This window comes from Epinephelus lanceolatus, chromosome 19 (assembly GCF_041903045.1).
Source record: "Epinephelus lanceolatus isolate andai-2023 chromosome 19, ASM4190304v1, whole genome shotgun sequence".
Lineage (NCBI taxonomy): Eukaryota > Metazoa > Chordata > Actinopteri > Perciformes > Serranidae > Epinephelus > Epinephelus lanceolatus.
In genome coordinates this window covers 5,218,928-5,239,851 of record NC_135752.1, presented here as the reverse complement: position 1 = coordinate 5,239,851, position 20,924 = coordinate 5,218,928, and the positions used below count along the sequence as shown (strand labels likewise).

Here is a 20,924-nt window from a genome sequence, read left to right as displayed (position 1 = left end):
ACACTTTCCCAATTCAACCACTGTCCCTGTTTAGCCTGGGCCACTACCTTTGCACCCCTTACTATCTCTTCCTGTCTGCGTATCTGTTCCACGACCAGCTTTCTTTTATCTTTGAGGCCTGCTGTATTCCATACCGGTTTGCCTGAGCCAAGCCCCAGGCCTCCCCGGCCAAACTGAACATTACCTACAATCTCTGCATGCCTAAGAGCTGCCTCTGCCTCCTGAACTGCTGACCTTGGGTTCCACTTCCTCCCCTTGGTTGGATTTGGAACCACACTCCTAACTACCACGTCCTTACTCCCAGATAACAAGAGCTCTGTCCTGACCTTGGTACACATAAATTCCTCTGTTAAACTAGATACTGGCAGCTGAAGTATCCCTTTTCCATACAGTGCAACACTACTTAGGCACCTAGGAGCGCCCAACCACTTCCTAATATAGGAGCTAACTTATCTTTCAATTCTCTCCACAACAGATATTGGGATTTCATAAATTGACAACGGCCACATTAACCTAGGATATAGCCCAAATTGCAAACACCACAACTTCAACTTTCCTGGAAGTTCTGATTTATCTATTCTATCCACTCCTTCCACATCTTTTCTAAATTTCACCACCTGTTCCTCATCATTCAGCTCTACATTGTACCACCTACCTAAGCTCTTTACTGACTTTTCCCTAATTGTTGGGATTTCCTCATCATCTATGACAAACTTCCTATCACTTAACTTCCCTCTACGTATCGAGATGCTTCTAGATTTACTAGGCTTGATCTTCATGCTGGCCCACTTGAGGTTCTTATTTACCTTCTCTAGTAGCCTTTTTGTACATGGCATTGTTGTGGTCACCAGTGTCATGTCATCCATGTAAGCCCTAACTGGTGGAAGATGCAACCCGTTCTGCCGTCTCTCCCCACCTACCACCCACTTAGAAGCCCTGATGATTACTTCCATCGCCATAGTAAATGCTAATGGAGAAATTGTACACCCTGCCATGATGCCTATTTGTAGCCTCTGCCAACCTGTTGTAAAACCTGCCGTACTTAGACACAACCTAATATCCTGAAAATATGCTTTCACTAAGTTAACAACTACCTGTGGCACTTTGAAGTAGTCAAAATTACTCCAAATGAGGCTATGCGGTACTGAACCAAATGCATTTGCAAGATCTAAAAATACAACATGCAGGTCCCTTTTCTTAATCTTCGCTGCCTGAATCTGGTGCCAGATCATGCTAGTATGCTCTAAACACCCTGCAAAACCTGGTATTCCTGCCTTCTGCACTATAGTATCTATTAAGCTATTCCTTTCTAAGTAGCTAGCTAATCTCTGTGCTACTACACTAAAGAAAATCTTCCCTTCTACAAGCAAGAGAGAAATCATCCGGAATTGGCTAAGGTCCACAGACTCCTTCTCCTTAGGAATGAGGACACCCCCTGCCTTACACCATGCTCTTGGGATAATTTGTTTCTCCCAAACTATTCTTAGCTGTTTCCACAAAAATTTAAGGATATCAGGTGCACTTTTATAAACCCGGTAGGGGACTCCGTTAGGCCCTGGGGCCGAAGAAGCCTTTGCACGCCTGACCACCTCCTGAACTTCCTTCCACCTAGGTGGCCTGACATCCATCTCATGCTCTATCCCGCCTAATGGAGGGATATCCGGTTGGAAACCTACTATCCTATTCTTCTCTAAATCTGAATATGTATTTCTCAAATATTCTTCAACCTCTAGCCTTTCTGCTTTGAGCTGCCCTCCCTTTTCCTGGCTGAACAATCCTTTAACAAACTTAAAAGGGTCCCTGAAAAAACCTGTCCTTACATGTTCCTTCTTCCTCCTCTTTTTCCTGAGATGCTCTTCCAAGAACTGCTAGCCTGCTTCTCAACTCCTCTTGCAACACATTTATTCCCTCCCTTTCTTCTTCTGTAGCCTTTTTCCACTGCTTTCTTAACTGTCTCCTTTCCTAACTAACTTCTCTATTTCTCTTTGCCGCCTAGACTTACCTGACTGTGCCCTCTCACTCCTCTTTGTGTGTGTGTGTGTGTATGTATATATATATATATATATATATATATGAGTTCATGCTCGGTCTTGGCAAAAATATCTCCACTCAAGGTCCATGTAATAGATTTTTCTGGATTTTTTTGACAGAATCACACATTGTCATTCGTCTGTATACTGTACAATAGAGTGCGGCACGGGCCACATATTTCTGTCCGAACCCGACCGAGCCCGAGAGAAAAGTACCCGAACCCGTCCAAACCTGACAGTCATTCTGTTCTGTTATGTCCGAAACCGAACCGATCCCAACATTAATTAATTACTAAAGCACTGAGTTTGTGTCGCACAGTTGTTATGGTTACAGGCTATTTAACCCGGTTACACCTTGTAAATGACCGTAAAAAGGCATTGATTTGTGCTATTCTGTTAGTAGATTGTTTAAACACACACACACACATTACGCCGTGTCATCAGCAGTTGAAAATATAATAGCCATTCTCACTCAAGCAGCTGAGTGTGTGGGAGCCCGGCGGAGGTTTGCGAGCTTGGCTAGAGGGTGTTGAAGTGTGCGCAGCCCAGTTCTGTGCTCTGGCCCGTCAGGAGAACCACGAACTGACCGAACTGCTACAGAACTACTGCCGTTGCTGCAGACAGCTGACCCAGTCACACACGCTGACATACGCAGTCCTCTGACTGCAAGAGCACTCAGAATCGTCTCTGGAGCTTCAGAGATGAACACCAGAAACAGCCAATGCGTGTGCGTGTGTGTGTGTGTGTGTGTTCTGTTCAGGTGTTGTCATATAAATAACAGTCCCCAATCAATAAACAGGACAGACAATAGGATTTTATTTATTTTTACACTACATTTTCACTGAAAGCTGACCGAATCCGACCCGAGCCCAAATACAATTTATACATTTTTGTCCCTGACGGGACCCGACGGGCTCGGATCGGGTAGCCACACTCTACTGTACAATGCAATACATAGAGGAAGAGAAGTGTGTTCCTCCTTGTCCACCGTGCAAATCAGAAAGAATGAATGATGCAACATTCAGCAGAAGTGAAGCAAACATTCAGACAACACATAGTACAGATAAAGCAAGATACAAAAACAGGCACAGACATGTAGTGCAATACACAGAACAACTATAAAAGAGTTATGAAAACAGAAAAGCATAAATGATATGTATGTACACTGCTAAAAAAAAATTAAGGTCCACGTAATGGTCACAGTATCACACCAAGTCAGTTAAATTTAAGGGATATCAATCTGTTCATTTAGGAAGCACAAGTGATTGTGAGTCAGTTTCACCTGCTTTGGTGCAAATGAAAGTGGCAACAGGTGCAATGGACAGGCAAAAGTAAGACAACCCCCAAAAAGGGAATGGTTTTACATGTGGTGGCCACAGACAGTTGCTCTTGCCTTGTCCTTCCTGATTGATTCTTCTCTAGTATTGTGTTCTGCTAGTGTCCTTGTCACGACTGTTAGCATGAGGCGTTACCTGCAGCCCAATCAGGTTGCACAGGTAGTCCAGCTCCTCTAGGATGGCACAGCCATACGTGCGGTCGCAAGAAGGTTTGCTGTGTCTCCCAGCACAGTCTCAAGAGCATTGAGGAGATACCAGGAGACCGACCATTACACAAGGAGAGCTGGACAGGACCGTAAGAGGGCATCAACCCAGCAGCAGGACCAGTATCTGCTCCTTTGTGCACGGAGAAACAGAAGGAGCACTAACAGAGCATACAAAATGACCTCCAGCAGGCTACTGATGTGCACGTTTCTGACCAAGAAGCAAACTCCATGAAGGTGGCATGGATGTCCTCTAGTGGGACCTGTGCTCACAGCTTAGCACCATGCAGCTCAATTGGCATCCTCCAACTTGACAGGTTTGCGAAGGCATAGAACCGTGCTGTGGTAATTCTACTTTGTGCATGCATGTGCTTTGCCACCCTGATGGCCGAACAGGTTGACCTTAACAGAGGGCTGCCGTGTCTAAGGATTCAAAGGCACATTGCAGGTTTTCAGCAGGGCACCGACCTCAACAGACACCATGGCTTCTGGATAGCACGTATGGTGACGGTCATGGGGATGACATCGTAACTTTCTGTTGGTGCCATTACACAGGTTGAACCCAGCTCTGGGCTGTGGGGTGTGTGGTTTCTATCAGAGCACAGCTGGTTCAATCTAAAGTAGGTTGGAACGGTAGACAATGATAGTTGCTTTCGTAAATCCAATCTGATGCTCTACACTAAAATGAGAGCCCCATTGTTCTAAGAGAGAGAGCATTCACACTCAGGCCCAATAGAACCTATGTGCACGCATTATGACTAAAGAGATGTCAGACCAAGGAGCACAGGACTGCTCCTCAAGCAGTTAGGGGTTCAGAGCCATGCTCAAGGGGCACCTCAGCAGTGGAGAGGAGGCAGACAGGCACCTCTCCATCCACCAGTCATCTGTGTAGGGACTTGAACCAGCAACCTCCGCTTCCCAAGCGGGAACATATACCTGAAATTGAAAAAGGTATTTTTTCTGATAACGAGTGTAAAAATAATCTGAATTCTATCCACTGTGATTATATTAAGTGAGAAGTGATTCTCTTCCAGGCAGTGTAGATGAGATCTGAGCCTGTGGTTCTGCCCTCTGATGGCAGAACTACAACAACCAGCTTGTCCACACTCTGGTCCTTGACCTCTATAAGAAATACAATACTCCCATACTACCACTGACCTGATGATCATGTTGCTCTGTGGCATGGTTTGTTTTTGTTGTCTTGCCATTAAATGAACACATGGCACATTGAGACCTCTTACCTTTAAACCTCATAACATCACAGGTGAATGAACCTTTTAGAGAACTAATGCATGGAGTTTGTATTTTTGTAAAACAAAAACATATACCAGGTTCCCACTGTCTAATATTGTTTCATTGGTGGAGCTCAGATGGTTGTATGCATCAGTGTCCTGGTGTGCTGTATGTTAGTGTGTTTGTGCTTGCCAATGGCATAATTTTGGCCCGCTGCATGCGTTCTTGTGCACTTACGTCCTCATCTCTATCTTCTCATGACAACACATCTGAATAAACTTGAGCTGGGTATGGACTGAGTCCTGTTAATGCCTTGCACCTGTCACACACTGCTCCAACCTGAATACTGCATTTCCACCTAGGACAGTCTGAGGGCACAAACTGAAAGCCAAGCACATGTGCCCACCAACAAACCAAACTTGTCTGCTGTTATTTTCATTCAGTTGAAATGGGTACTGAGATGGGCCTAACATTAGTGAGCACATTATTATAGAAGTTGACTGTCTCATTTCTTCTCTATATTACACTTCATTTTTAAGAGTCTCTGCTGACAGTCACATCAGTATAAAGCTGTGGTTTCTCCAAAACCACTTAATTCTACATGATGAATATGGGAGTGTGAGGCAATAATGTTAGGCTCTGATCACACAGAAAGCATTTTACCAGCTGGAGGCGGCCTTTTGTAATTGGTTTTAATGAGAATGCAGCTTTTTACTTGCTGTTTTTGCATATCTACGAGCCTCACGTTTCTGCGTTCTAGGCACCTGATGTTTTTGCTGGAGCGCTCTGAACCCTGGGAGTTGAAAAAACTTAAACTCAGAGCAGAAAAGCACCTCACATCATCTCCACTTTTTCCCATTGTCCAGTGGGATGATTTGAGAGGCAGGCCTACTGTGGTGGTCATGACCACAAGTTTACAGTTGGTAAATAATGAAGGAGAAATTGGTGGTGCTGAGTCACTTGGCAGCACCAATGGGCACCCAGGAGTTAGTATTCATTTTGTCAAACTGCCCCTGAATCATCTGAAAATATGCCTGGAAATGGCCATCATGGAGGCAAAGCTCCTGGACCAACTGATGGCACTCCCTGTGATCCATCCTCTTTTTTTTTTAGGGTCTCATGTACCTACACAGATCTCCATTTCCCTGTGTCCAACAAACTATTTGCTGACAGCCTCTCACCCTCATTTGCAACCTGCACAACACTTTGTGTGATTGGGGCCTTATCCTGCAGAGTATAATAGTTTTGCCGTTGTTAAAAGCAGCCCCCAGTGACTTAAATTCATGAAGAATGATCAACTTTTTTAGATTCTCTGTTTACCGTGGATGCATGTGAGAAAAACAGTCTTCTTTATGAATTCAAGGTAACAGCAGTTACTGATGTACAAATGGTCATTTTGCATGTGAAGTATTCCTTTAAATAACAGTTGAACAGTGTATGCCATTCTTTAAGGTATTCACATGCCAAAGACAAAATTTGGCATACACATTTTAATGATAGTTAAGAGAGCAACATGTATGTACTCTTGTACTCTATGTACTCTCTCTTTATACATTTCAGCCATGGTGGAACTGGGTGCACTTGCATGAGCCTGATTTCCACCCCTGCAGTCATCTATGATAGGCCTTTTCCACTGTCACTTTAGGCCACGGCAATTCAAGCCATGCCGCGCCAATTTGCATTTCCATTATCAGTTAAGACACGCCGTGCCAGAGATGGAACTTCTCCAGAGTAGGTCCAAAAGCTGGGCCACCCACCCTCAAGTGGGTAGTGGTGACGTCTCGCTGACCACAGCCAACCCCCGATGACCCCCCTTCTCCCTCACAAACAAGTGTGATGCAAGACTATACTCACCTTAGTCTACAGGAGACCAGAGAGAAAGGTTTATTGTCTCTGTGTGTTCAGCTGTCAGTACTTTTGTCACCACAACATTTCGTTATTTACTTGCTTCACAATAAAATAACTGTCTGTAATCTGTAAACAATAATTTGCAGTGATATCACAGTGATTTAGTTCATGGCACTCATATAGCACTCATGTCAAAACAGTTTTTGCAAGTGCTTCACAATAGATGATAAAATAAAATCATAAACACAGGGAAATAAAATGATCCCTCCAATGTAAAAAAAAAAAAAAAGTTAAATACATCACACAAACACATTTGATTTACTTGTTATGGATTGATTTGTAGACTTGAAATACATATATACTTCAAATTGGCTAACAAGCTAAAATTTTACATGACCCCTATTGTAAATGGCCACCATGATTTACACTTAATGTATATACTGTATACATATATACACAGATGGGTCATAACTAAAACCCAACATGCAGTGTGTTAGACATACAACACCACTTCCCTCCAGAACAGCTTCAGTGCTCCTCGTTATAGAATCTCCAAGTATGTGCAAATGAGCTGGAGGGCTGACTAGTATTCTTTGATTCAGGTCCACACTGCCTTCACCTGTTCCTTTGGGGTATGGAATATGAAAGTGTACTGTAATCTTAGTCGCCTCTATTATGTTAGCATTAAAAATCCTGCACAGACTGGTATTTGTAAATATGTTAAACATCAGTAGTTCAGAAGGTGAATGTATGTGTATCAAAGTTTGAATGACACGTAACTGTTTTATACTTTACCCACAGATCATCCAGAAGCCCTCTCATGATCTGAAGCAGCAGTTGGCCAACTACTCCAAGCGGGTGGCAGGCTCTGTCACTGAGCTCATCCAGGCTGCTGAGGCCATGAAAGGTATCCTAACCCTTTATCAGGAACAACAGAATGACAGGGTGTCTTTTAATGTCTCACTTTACATTGAATGGTGTCAGAGTTTTTATTGATCTGTCTAAATGGGTCTGGATCTACCTGCTTTGAAACAACATGACCCTCATCCATTTAAAATGAACATTAGTTTTTTGGTAAAAGTAACACAAAAGTAGTGTAATAAGTAACTTATTACTCTACACAGAGTAGTATTGTAAAGTAGTTGATTACTTTCAAATGAAGGTAAGCAGTAATATGTAATATATTATATTTTGAGAGTAACTTGTCCACACTAAATAACACCAATCCCTACCAGACATTTGTCAGCACTAGTGAATCTTAATCATGGTAATAGACAATTGCAGGTTTCATGCATATGTAAATGACATTTAAAAAATACTTATTATGTACAATATCAAATTAGAATCTCAACAGGTCATTTTTAAGCTCTTGGTATCCAACTTAAAATTGGTACCCCCCGTGAAAATATCAAAGGAAGACAGCAGTGCACACTGTCTTGAGCATGTCTGAAATAGCCCAGCATCAGGTCTTATTTAGAGCACTTCATGCAAATGAGCCCTGACAGCAATTTGAAGTAGGATTAGTAGATACTCTCCATAGAGTTATACAGTTTCACACAGCTCTGGTCTGGGATCCCCCTCCGAAGAGTCAAGTACAAATTACATTGAACCCAAGGCAATTCCATGAATGCATCATCTGTCAAATGGAAGGAAAGTCATCCTCAGGGCTTAATATTGCAGATTAATGTCTTTCTGCTCCACTCTAAGAGACATTAGCTGCAACTGAATCCTGCTGCCCACCTGGCTGTAGGTTCATGACTTGGTCTAGCAGATGACGCAGATGGGACGACCATAATGGGTCTGAGAAGTGAAAGGTAGTATGTTAGAATAACATAATCATTTGCTTTTTCAGTCCACTAGATACATTTTGCTGCAAAAAAAAATGGTTGAGGTGAGATGAACAGAGTGAAAACTTTGTTATTAGATAAAATAGATGTTGACAAAGTTTTTCTTTGGGGACATAATTTACATTTGAAAAAGGTTAATGAATAGCAATATATTTTATCGCAAATCTCAGCATATTGCAACATATTTAAAATCACAATGAGATCCACAAAAGAAGATATGAGATGCTGATGAAATTATTTTGAGTCATTAACGAATCAGCATGCTAACTTTGCCCATCTTATTTTTAACAGACGCTGGAGGTCCTGATTTAGAATTACTGTATTAGGCTGATGAGCATGAAATTTAGGGCTATAATCACTCATTAACATTGGAGGGGACCATATTCAATTGACACCTTTTGCAATCCTTCAGGGCAGCCGTCTTCAATGTTTTTTTAGGCCAAGGACTCAAAGAGAGAAGATGCAATATGATGCACTACATATATTGTATAAAACTGAGTTGCACTTGAGGTAATTCTTCATTTTCTGGTCTCTTCTCATTTGTGCTTGCCTGTAGCTAATAAGTCAGCAGCAGTTGTAGCATGGCTAGGTATGTTAGCCTCACCCTCTGTACTTTCACTGGCTGGTTCTGAGGGGGACCATGTATCAGATTCTCTTGATCTAAAAGTTACAAAACGATCCATTATGGATTACAATAATGCCCATACACTTGGAATAATAGAACAGAATAGAATAAACTTTATTCATACCTAAAGGGAAATTCAGCTGTCCAGCAGCTCATAAAAGACAAAAACGCAACAACCACACTTCCTCCCATCAACAACAGCAACAGAGTGGTATTAAAATAGACATAAAATAAAAAAAAAATTAAAATAAGTGCATAAATAGATTAAAATAAAATTGCCCGTTCCACATTCCAGTCCAGTTGTGGCTAATGTGATGTGTGTGAGTGTGTGTGTGACTGGATTCAGGAGGTGTTAAACAGTCTAACTGCCGTGGGCGTTTCCAATATAGTTATATAATACAGCTAATTAGTCAATATATGAAAAAAAATAGCATTAGCTAGCTCATATGATTGCAGAAAGATTCATGAGTAACAGTTAGCCTAAGTTGTGCTGTAACCCAAATTAAATGGGTTTTATGAATAGGCCATTTTATCTTCAGTAACAATATGTTTGATTCAGTAATCAAGTAGTAATTTGGCACCCCTCTTCAGTAACTCAGAGGAACCCCTAGTGGGTCACGGACCCCCTGAAGACCCAGGCTCTGTCTCCCAGGAGGCATTTTTAGAAACTTAACAGCTCAACTGACCTTTTTGGAGAATTTTGAAACAAAAATCTTTGATTAGGGGTTCTCAAAGTTTTGATGACTGAGTGTTATTTTAGGGAGCTAGCAAGGATTGAGTGTCACATGAAAAGTGCACACACTTTTTATGAGATATTATAGTGTGACTTTTTTTTTTTATAATATATTTTTGGGGGGCATTTTTAGCCTTTAATGGATAGGACAGACAAGTGTGAAAGAGGAAGAGAGAGAGAGTGACATGCAGCAAAGGGCCACAGGCTGGAGTCGAACCCGGGCCGCTGCTGCAACAGCCTTGTACGTGGGGTGCCTGCTCTACCACTAAGCCACCAACGACCCATAGTATGACATTTTTGATAACTTTTACACACTATACTATGACATTTTTTATGACGTGTTATGACATTCTAAAACTTAACAAATCAGTCAACAGTGATAAAGCCTACATAATACTCATATTACATGGTAGATTTTCACTTTTTAATACATTTGAAAGTAATGAAATAGAGAGACTGCATAGCAACACCACTTACACAAACCACACACAGAACTGCAGCACACTGTAATACTAGAACCGTTAATAACAATAATAATAATGGTAGTAAGTTAAGTTTATGATTACATTCGCAAATGATTATTTCAGACTGCAGTGCTGGGTTCCATTTTGTACCATAGCAGTTTTTTTTCTTCATTGTTTGTCAATATATTTGGGTGAACATGTTGAACATTTAAGAATATTGGTAGGATTTTTATTTTAACACTACAAGTCACATTCACCCATTCACACACACATTCATACATTGTTGGCGGAGGCTACCATAAAAGGTGCCACCTACTACTCACACTCACACACCGATGGAAGCATCATCAGGAGCAATTTGGGCATCTTGCTCAAGGATACTTCAACATGCTCACTGGAGGAGCTGGGGATCAAACCGCTGATCTTCCAATTAGAATGGATGAGAGTGGACGACCCACTCTACCTCCTGAGCTACAGCTGCACTCAATATATGTGGGATAACCCACTGTGTCCTGTGCTGTTCTACATCACAGTGCACTCAGGGCTTATTAGGCCACTGTGTGTGTTAATTTCTTAAAATTGTGAAGCTCAGTATGGATTGTCCATTATGTACTAAATTGACTCACTCACCAGTGCACACTTCATTGAAACAAATGTAATAGCAATAATATAGTCCAGTACATGCATTGAATGAGACTCAAATTGCTTTACATAAAAAAAAAAATTTAAAAAAAGAAGAATTTTTTTTATATAAAAACTATATCTGGAAGATTGACAGAGGACTGGGCGGCTGTGGCTCAGGAGGGTAGTGGGTTGTCCACCAATTGGAAGATCAGCAGTTCCCGGCTCCTTCAAAAGTATCCCTGAGCAAGAACCCCAACTGAACCCCAAATTGCTCCAGATGGCTGTTCCATCTGTGTGTGAGTGTGTTAAAAACTGAATAGCAGGTGGTACCTTGAAACGTAGTCTCGGCCACTTGTGTATGAAAGTGTAAAAAGCGCTTGGAGTGGTTGCAAGACTAAAATGGCATTATACAAGTGCAATTCCATTTACTAAATTTGTGCAGCAGTACATTAAAAGATCTGAGAATGTGTGATATAAAGTGGTCCCAGGCCCTAAACATCTGTTTAAGAAGCAAATAAATTCTAGATGTTGAAAGTCATGATATCATTACCATGACACCAACTTCTGCTGATAGAAGTCCTTTGGTAGAGTGTCAAATGTGGGTTGTTTTTAGGCACAGACTGTTTGTGTGTGTGTGTGTTGTAGGCACAGAGTGGGTGGACCCAGAGGATCCCACCGTCATCGCAGAGAATGAGCTGTTAGGAGCAGCGGCAGCTATTGAAGCAGCTGCCAAGAAACTGGAGCAGCTAAGGCCCAGGACCAAACCCAAGGTTAGAAGGCTTTATCCAGAGCAGCAGCAGTCACACTGAGCCTGTTAACCTCACCACAGGGTCACATAAAGTGTGTGTGCTGCTGTCAGCTCTTAACACTACAAGTGATGGCTGTCCCACAGCTCTGACCCTGGTAGCAATTCGAAAGTGGTTGTGGACACCAGGTTTTCCTATATTGTAGACCAACCTGTTCACTTGTTAAGGATGATTGTCTGAATAAATCTTCTGTAGATCATCTCAACCCTGTAACACAGCATGTTTACTTTACTGGTTTGCCTCTCTTGTAAACAGGAGGCAGATGAGAGTTTGAACTTTGAGGAGCAGATTCTGGAGGCTGCCAAGTCCATCGCAGCTGCCACCAGTGCTCTGGTCAAAGCTGCCTCAGCAGCACAGAGGGAGCTGGTGGCTCAAGGGAAGGTATGTCTGAACCCAGTGAAAGGATGGATATCCTGTGAGATCAACATTTAAATCTTCCACAGAAAAATGGTTAACTGTGAGTTTCTAGTGTGCTGTGCACCATCAATTTAAAAGGTTAAATGATAACACCTACCAGTCCATTTTTAGAGCACACCATTCTTTCAGCAAAAACAGCTTATTTTTGAAACACCATTGTTGCGATCCAAATGAGAAGGTTTTGGACCCACCCAGGAGCTAGATAACAGTAACATATAGAGGAAAACTCTAGAAAGATATGTTTTAAAACTGAAACTGCAAAAATGACTGCACTATGTTAGAGTCTTAGACCGTTCACACCAAGACACATCGCTATAGACACAGACGCTTCAAAAAAGCCTTGGCAAAGTGTGTTGAGCAAAACAGCTTGGTGTACCTGTGGAGCGGCTTGGGTGCGCAACTAGAAGATCAAATGTGATTAAAGGAAAAACACAAAAAGTTTACAAAAGCACGCACATCCAGATGATAAGAAACTAGGTGCTGGACAAGAGATCATGCAAGAGACAAAACAGAGTCCGTGCACTAGACTGTGCTCCCATAAATATTTAATTAAATTACAATGGAGGTGACATTTCGAGCTTTACATTGATGAAGTGAATGACTGATGAAGACATCAGGCTAGCTAGCCTCCTGGTTGCTCATGCAACCCCATACATGTGTTTGCCAATTAGTATTTAAATAATGTGGTGGCCTGCATTGTAATTAAATACTGCTAATTGTCTGCATTTGCAGTTGTCCAACTGTTCCACCACACCTATCAAAATTAAAACAGTAGTGAGTCCTGTCTCTTGCTATTTTTTTTAACAGCAGCCTGGGCCAAGTGTGACATTGATTAGTGGTGCAAATCCACGTCTTGCGCTGAAACATTGAGAATATTTTAATTAAAACCACTAGAAAAAGGTGGGTAGCAATGCACCAAGCCAATGGTCAGACATTGGTGAGTGTCAGTCGCTCGTCGGCCACCGTTGGCACCTATCAGCCCCTATCAGGGTTTTTTTTTTTTTTTGGTGGCTACACAGAGCTTATCGATGAATGAGTCAATCATATTGGCAGGTGAGCTCAGCACACAAGAAGAGAAATGAAAGTGAGGAAAGTAAACAAAGAGGTAAAGTCAAGAGAAAGTGAGAACAAAACAAACTATTTCCATAAGGTCAGGTTATTTTCCTTTTGACAATTACAGACTACCGCCATCTGTTAGTGTGGAGAGTTATTTCCTCTCCAGATCATACGTGCTGGTTGGCAGTAGTTTTTTTTTGCGGTGTGTATGTGTGCAACTTTTTGGCTGAGACACCCGGAACATGAGGCAACACAAAAGTCAGCTTTTGTGGCCACTAATTCTCTGAACTCAGTTTGGTGTGACCGGGGCCTTCAGGGAAGCTACACAAAAGAGATGTTATTGTTACTTTTTTGCAAATGAGTTTTTTTATGTTTAGAGTCATCCTACTTATTTGGGAATTTTATTTTTTAAAAAACAGTACCGCTGTATAGGTGCACATTAATTATTTGTCTTGATCTATCCTGTCACATTCCTCCAGTCTTAGTTTTCCTTCCATTCCTAATTTTACTTCTTCTACTTGAACCAATCAGAAGAGCCCTGCAGATACATTAAATTTTTTTTTCTCTTAAATTTAGTATGCTTGTCCATGTCATTCTTACTCCTAAAAACCAGCAGGCAGTTTCCAACATTACCCTCCTCTGTGCATTTTGTTTTTGATATCTATGTATGTTCTGGCTTCACAGACTTAAAGACTGATGATTCTTAGCCAATTTTCCTGTTCTTTCAGGTGGGAGCAATCCCAGCCAATGCAGTGGATGATGGACAGTGGTCTCAGGGGCTGATTTCAGCTGTAAGTCTTTTCCTTCAAGATTTATTTAAGAGTGTTTTTAAATGATCAGTAACATCTCAACATTGATGCTTTCGACTCCTCAGGCCCGAATGGTCGCAGCAGCAACCAACAACCTGTGTGAGGCAGCCAACTCTGCGGTGCAGGGACATGCCAGCGAGGAGAAGCTCATTTCTTCAGCCAAGCAGGTGGCAGCCTCCACTGCTCAGCTGCTGGTGGCCTGCAAGGTCAAGGCTGACCAGGACTCCCAGACCATGAAGAGGCTCCAAGTAAGCACTGCATGTTAATGTCTACTAAGCTGCATTATTGCACTTGACCTAATTTATTTCTTTGCCGAATAAAGGACAGAGCAACTGTCAGAGGGGAAAATGAGAGCTCAGTCACACCTAGAAGTCAAAACTCCAGTGACACTTGTAGTGTACAACTATCAGTAGACCAACATGTTTCAGCTTGTGACCATCATCAGGGTCAACATGAAGGCCACAAGTCATAAGTTGTTGGTTGGTCTTCAGACTCTTTCCTTTCTCCATGTACCTTGAAAGGAGGAGCTGGAACTCCATACTCTGCTCACCCAGACACCCCTATAAACTGATGAAGGCACCAAAAGGCGATAGCCAAGGCCAGAAGCAATATATATGTACATATGTATGTCCATCCCATTATTGTGAATGCGATATATTCTCTGATAAGTTAATGTGTACTCACCTTTTTCTGATCCAGATGGTCAGGAGGTTTTTACCATGAGCCATATTATCCGCAGAGTTCTCTACCTCTCCACAACAAACCAGGTTATTTAATCTGGCAAAAACACAGAATAACACAGTTTTACATTACAAATCCATGTATTTCCGACACAGTTTGGCATGTTGCTGCGGGTGGCTAGTCCAAAACATGCTTAAATGCGGTCACCTTTTTTCTCTGGTAACACTAGATCCAGAAGTTCAGGAGGTTTTACTGGGACCTGAATGATCTGCAGAGATCTCTTCATCTCAAAAAACAAACCGACCAGGTGATTTCAACCATTAAAAACACTGAATAAAAGCAGTTTCACGTTACAAATCAGTGCAACCCAGGAGCTGCTCCCTGCAGCTGGACTTCTTATTACAGTGGCCGATATGAAAACATGAATGCTCCTATGTAAAGCAAGTGTTTGGTTTGTCCGTTCTGGGCTACTGTAGAAACATGGCGATCTTCATAAACTAGGGCCCGCTCCCTGTGTAGAGCTCCCTAGAGAACACAACACTTCTTATTTTTAGGTGATTATACACTAAGGAAAACATACTTATATACTATATTCTATATCTGCCAATATATGCCCCTACATCCTACACACTGGACCTTAATTACAGAGAATATGAGAAAAATAGAGGCAAGGAATCTGCATTAGTTAATATGGCAACAGAGTTTGTTTGAACTTGAGCCATTTTCCAGAGGCTGGAAAGCCAGGGTGAGGTCCAAAGTTAGCTCCCCAACCCTTTAATCCTGCTTCATTACACTGACATCTGATACAGGCAAATGCACAGCAAGACATGCAATCCTCATCTATACATATGTTTCAAACCTACAGTACCTGCTGAGGGAACAATAGTTACATCACAACGTAAGTGATTCTGCAACAGCTGAGAGTGCTGGACAGTCTATTTATAGGAGGGAGTTTGAGTGTTTAGGGTTACAGGTGAGCTGCATTATCTGCACAGCTGCTACATCAGGATTAGTGTGCTCTGTATTTAGCACAGGTAAGAGTGCTTTTTACATACTGCTTCATTACAGTAATCTTTAAAGGACTACTCCACAGATTTACTACGATTGTACTTCCATAAAGTTGGCGAACTCCTAAGAGACAGATTAAAAAAAAGCAACAGAGTCAGAGAGACTCTGACTTTTAGTCCCTAGTATGACTCACTACAACCTGTATTTCCCATAATGCAATCAATAGTATCTTTTTGGTAGACCCTCCCTGCCTGGTAATTGCCCACATATTTCAAACAACATACCTGCAGTTTGTAACTCAGGCCTTCTTGTTTCCAAGCCTAAACAAAGTTAGCACTGATGATATCACTAGGCATGACAGCATCATGGTTATTTCCTCAGACACAGAGAGAGTTACACTGTTTTCCATTTGGCTGAAGAGTAAATTCACCTTTATATGTAAAAGTGGTGGAGTACCACTCTTAAAAGTAAGTTTATCTTCTGAAACTGTCTGAAAGCACTGATTCACTTGTGGAAATAATGGAGCACACAGGGGTTGTTGTGACCTTTATGTGTAACTGATGCGGTCAGTCCCAAGACATTACAGAAACTACAAGTATCTCCTGTCACCCCATCCACCCAAAACTACTATATTTAAGGCTGTGTGTATGCTAGCTGTGAGCACATCAGCCTGCCCAGGCCATCTCATGTTCTCTGATCCAATCAGCAGTGGCTTATCTCCTCCTCTTCTGGGCCTGCAGCTGCCACCACAGTAATTCCCATACATTTATGTCTACAGGAGCTCTGGAAACAATCCACCAGTCCAGCCATGGCACCAGAAGTGGAAACATTAGCCCTGATCTATGATTACACCAGCAGCATTTGCTCTCTTCACTCTTCGCCATGGTACTTTTTAGGGTTGTAATTATCCAGAGTGATGAGTAATGTGTAGTCTCTCAGCTGAATGTGTGAATATCTGAGGAAAGGTGGCTGTTCGGATTCTTCCTAATGACTGAAGGAGGCTCAAGGAAAGGACTGGCATATACACTGAGTCACCAGTTTTTTGTTTTTGTTTTGTTTTTGGTCTTACCGTATTTAGCATACAACCTGGGAGTGTTAACATGTTATTCCAAAGGATAACATAATGGTAATCCAAATTGCTGGCTTTTTTGTCACGGTAGACAAATGACAAAGGAAAATTTTACATGGGAAATATGTGTTTGCATTGCTGTTAATATTGGATGTAAAGGCTATTTGCCTTTGCTTTGACACTTGTGAAGCTCTTTACACCATGTTTCACGCTGTGTCCTAACTGGATGCGATGCGAGTGTCAGCGACTAAATGCATTTGATTGCATTGTTTTCTATATGACTATCCTAACTGCCTGCAAATGACATGGCGCACAGCAGCATGATGAGGTGTGGCGTTTTGAGCTGAGCATTTGTTGGATGCCCCATTTCTATTTTTATTCTTTTGCTCGCATTGACAGTGCTGCGATGGACAAGGAACAGCTGATTAACAAAGTTGAAATGAGGAGTTACCTATATGATACCTACTTGTTTCACTACAATAATTAAGTTGGCATCTGGCTGGAGGGAGATCACCAGGGAGCTAAACAGGAGCCAAAGGACCCACAGTCACAATCACGATACTGAGGTCACGATACGATATTATTTCAAAATGCTGAGTATTGCGATACAATACATTGTGATATATTGTGATTTATTACCTCTTTTTCCAACTGCAAATTATGTCCTCAAAGGAAAACTTTGTCAACACCAGTTTTTTCTCATAAGATAGAGTTTCAGTCTGTTCATCTGACTTCAATCATTTTTATTGCAGCAAAATGTGATGCAAAGCAGACAGACTGACAAACACCATCATAAAATCTGTCAGAAATGCTGCATACACCTGACAACTGTTGGTAGATTTAAAGCCCTCTGCAAGGCCAGATTAAACACATGAGCCAAACACTTCACACGCAGGTATCCCGCTAACTGAATGGCAACATCCATGTTAAAAGCGTTGTCTGTTACAACAACAATTCCCCCCCCCCCCCCCCCCCCCCCAATTCTTGTGCTGCATTTTGCAGGAGGTCTGCAATGTTTGTTCCAGTGTGACTTTAATGTACTGTTGTAGCTTGGAGTATGTGAGACAGCAGTCACCAGTCATCTGTGAGATAATGTGCCATTATGGTCATGTAAGAATCCACTGACCTTGAAGTCCAGGCATCACAAGTTAATGCCACCCCTCCTACTGTTATCAAAGATTCCTCAACTTTATGCTTCACTTCTCTGTAGAGCTTTGGTATGGCTTTGTTGGTGATAAAATGTCAGGACGGGTCACATACCTGGGTTGCAGTGTTTTTAGCATGTAACAAAAGTCTTTGTTTTCAACAACGCTGTATGGGCGCAGATCATTACACATGTAAGTTGGTGATGTACTGTGTTATTTTCTTAGCTCTCTCAGTTTTGTAGTTTTGTCAAGCTAAGTGTGTTAAGTGTTGGTTGATATTTTGGCGGAGCATGGTTTAGCGTTAGCTTGGCCGTCAGTGGCTAATGTATCTCACAAGAGAGAGTACACCCCTCACATTTCAGCAACCATTTTATCATAACTTCTCAAGGGACAATACTATAGAAATGAAACTTGGAAATACTTTAGAGTAGTCAGTGTACAGCTTGTATAGCAATATAGATTTTCTATCCACAGAAAATTACTCAACACACAGCCATTATTGTCTAAACAGCTGGCAACACAAGTGAGTACACCCCTAGTGATACCTGTACATGTTGTTCAAACATGCAAAGCCACCTATCCGATTCATCGTGTTCATGTTTTTGCCCGCTTGAGTGGACCATACAAATTTGTGTGTCATGGATTAGAGCTGTTAAATTTGGTGCTTTGGGTACAATTCTCTCATACTGGCCACTGGATGTTCAACATGACACCTCATGGCAAAGAACTCTCCGAGGTTGTGAGAAATAGAATTGTTGCTCTCCATGAAGATGGCCCAGGCTATAAGAAGACTGGTAACACCCTGAAACTGAGCTACAGCACGGTGGCAAAGGTCATACAGCGGTTTTCCAAGATGGGTACCACTCGAAACAGGTCTCGCCAGGGTCGACCATAGAAGTGGAGTCCTTGTGCTCTGCGTCATATCCAAAAGTTTGCTTCAAAAAACAGTCACATAAGTGCTGCCAGCATTGCTGCAGAGGTTGAAGAAGCGGGAGGTCAGCGTGTCAGTGCTCAGACCATACGCCGCACACTGCATCAAGTTGGTCTGCATGGCCGTCGTCCCAGAAGGAAGCCCTTTCTGAAGCTGGCTCAAAAGAAAGCTTAGCGAATACAGTTGAAGTCTATAGGGGGTCAGTAGCCTACTCGGAAAAGTGAACAAATAAATGTTACAGAAATCCTGAAGCTGGCATTTCTGCCTGTGCAGTTAAAATAAACATGTTTAAACATTAATTCAAAAAAGTCCTTTTTAGTCGTTTTAGAAGAAGTTTGATACACAGAAGGATAGTGTGTTCTCTCGCGAGATGATGTCACAGCCGGGAGGAGGTGAAGGGTCAGGGAAATGCTTAGTATGCTATTTACAGAGATAGCACTGGCGATCTGAACCAGTCAGTGGCGAAAAAAAGCACTTTTAATGTGCAAACTTATATGGGACGCATTTGCCCCCATATCTACCTCGCGGCTGCCGGCTGCATCCGCCTCCCTCAATACTGAACCAATTTTAAAACGAGTTGTACCTATGAATCATACGCACACATACACATGGGGAAATAGGGCCCAGGTTGAAAAATACCGAAGTTATCCTTTAACATAAAGTCACAGGCATCAACATGGCCCATAACACAGATAACATGAAACTATTACTGTTGAAACTATGAAGCTACTATTGTTATAATGTGAAACTTTTCATGTTCTTACAATATAAGTTATCACATTTTAATGTGAAACTTTTCACATTTTTACAATATAAATTATCACATAACGTGAAACTTTTCATGTTTTTACAGTATAAATTATCACGTTATAACCTGAAACTTTTCACGTTCTTACAATATAAGTTATCACATTTTAACATGAAACTATATTGTTGTAACGTGAAAAACAATATTTTTTCCTGATGTGGCAGCAATACACTTCCGTATGGACCCAAAAAGCAATTGATTTTATTATTTTTGTACCACAAAAGTTGTGTCAATATGTGTATTTGCAAAATTAATACTGTTCATAATCAAAGACTGATACTTGCTGTGTATTGATACAATAATGCCATGCAAAATATTGCAATACAATGCTGTATTGATTTTTTTTTCCCCCACTCCTAGGAGATGGTGGTGTGATATAGTATGGTAGCTACAACAATGATATCTTTAAGTTACCCATGATGGTATTGTTGTGACTATGAACAATAAGGAAGTGGTTTGTTTACATGATGTGACAGAGTTCCATACTTTACGGACTGAGTGTGGACAGAGAGCATCCGCAGTAACGCAATGCGCACGCACTCAGTTAATGGTGTTAAGGGGCTCTATGTTAAATTCAGATTGTATGAGTTGTCTGGACACATTACTCAACATGGAGGCGGCTGAGCCGCCTGCTACCAGCTAATAGTGTTAACTCCATAAATGGCACTAAATAACCGCAACAGTGCTGATAAAGCTAACAGTGTTAACCAGGGGGGAACTGGAGGGTGGGCGCTTCACTTCAGTCACAACACTCCCACCATCAACAGTAAACAGCATACAAGCACAGTGCAAAGTGGTGGCGATAGCTACCCAGTGGGATACACATATGCACTAACATGCTTGCGTGTCCGGTCTGGACGAATTCATACGCTAGTTATGACAAAAGCTTCACACAAATGTCTAAAAGGATAAAATAATAATGATAATAATACATTTGATTTATATTGCACTTTTCAGGATACTCAAAGACACTTTACAGAGAACAACAACAGCAATCCAAAAAATGAGGAGATGAAATAATCCATAGGGACGTAGAGAGGGAAATAATGCAGAAAGGATAAAGTATGCTGATTTTAGATGTTGTAGGCAGTTTTGTAAAGGTGTGTTTTGAGGGATTTCTTGAAGGTGAAGCGTGAGGAGTAGTCCCTGATGTGTTTAGGGAGTGAGTTCCAGAGAGTGGGGGCAGCAATGGAGAAGGCCCTGTTCCCCACAGGTGCAGTGGTTAGTCCTGGTTGGGGGGTGCAGGAGGT

General features: G+C 41.7%; 1 protein-coding gene across 2 annotated transcripts in view; it reads left to right on the top strand.

The window, feature by feature from the left end:
• tln1 (talin 1) overlaps positions 1–20,924 on the top strand; it is a 177,506-nt gene that overhangs the window by 148,485 nt on the left and 8,097 nt on the right. For both annotated transcript variants that reach the window (XM_033646697.2, XM_078161887.1), the window contains 5 exons: positions 7,453–7,558; positions 11,590–11,714; positions 12,006–12,131; positions 13,952–14,014; positions 14,098–14,280. In XM_033646697.2, coding sequence (XP_033502588.1) covers positions 7,453–7,558; positions 11,590–11,714; positions 12,006–12,131; positions 13,952–14,014; positions 14,098–14,280 — 603 coding nt within the window. The remainder of the gene's footprint in view (positions 1–7,452; positions 7,559–11,589; positions 11,715–12,005; positions 12,132–13,951; positions 14,015–14,097; positions 14,281–20,924) is intronic.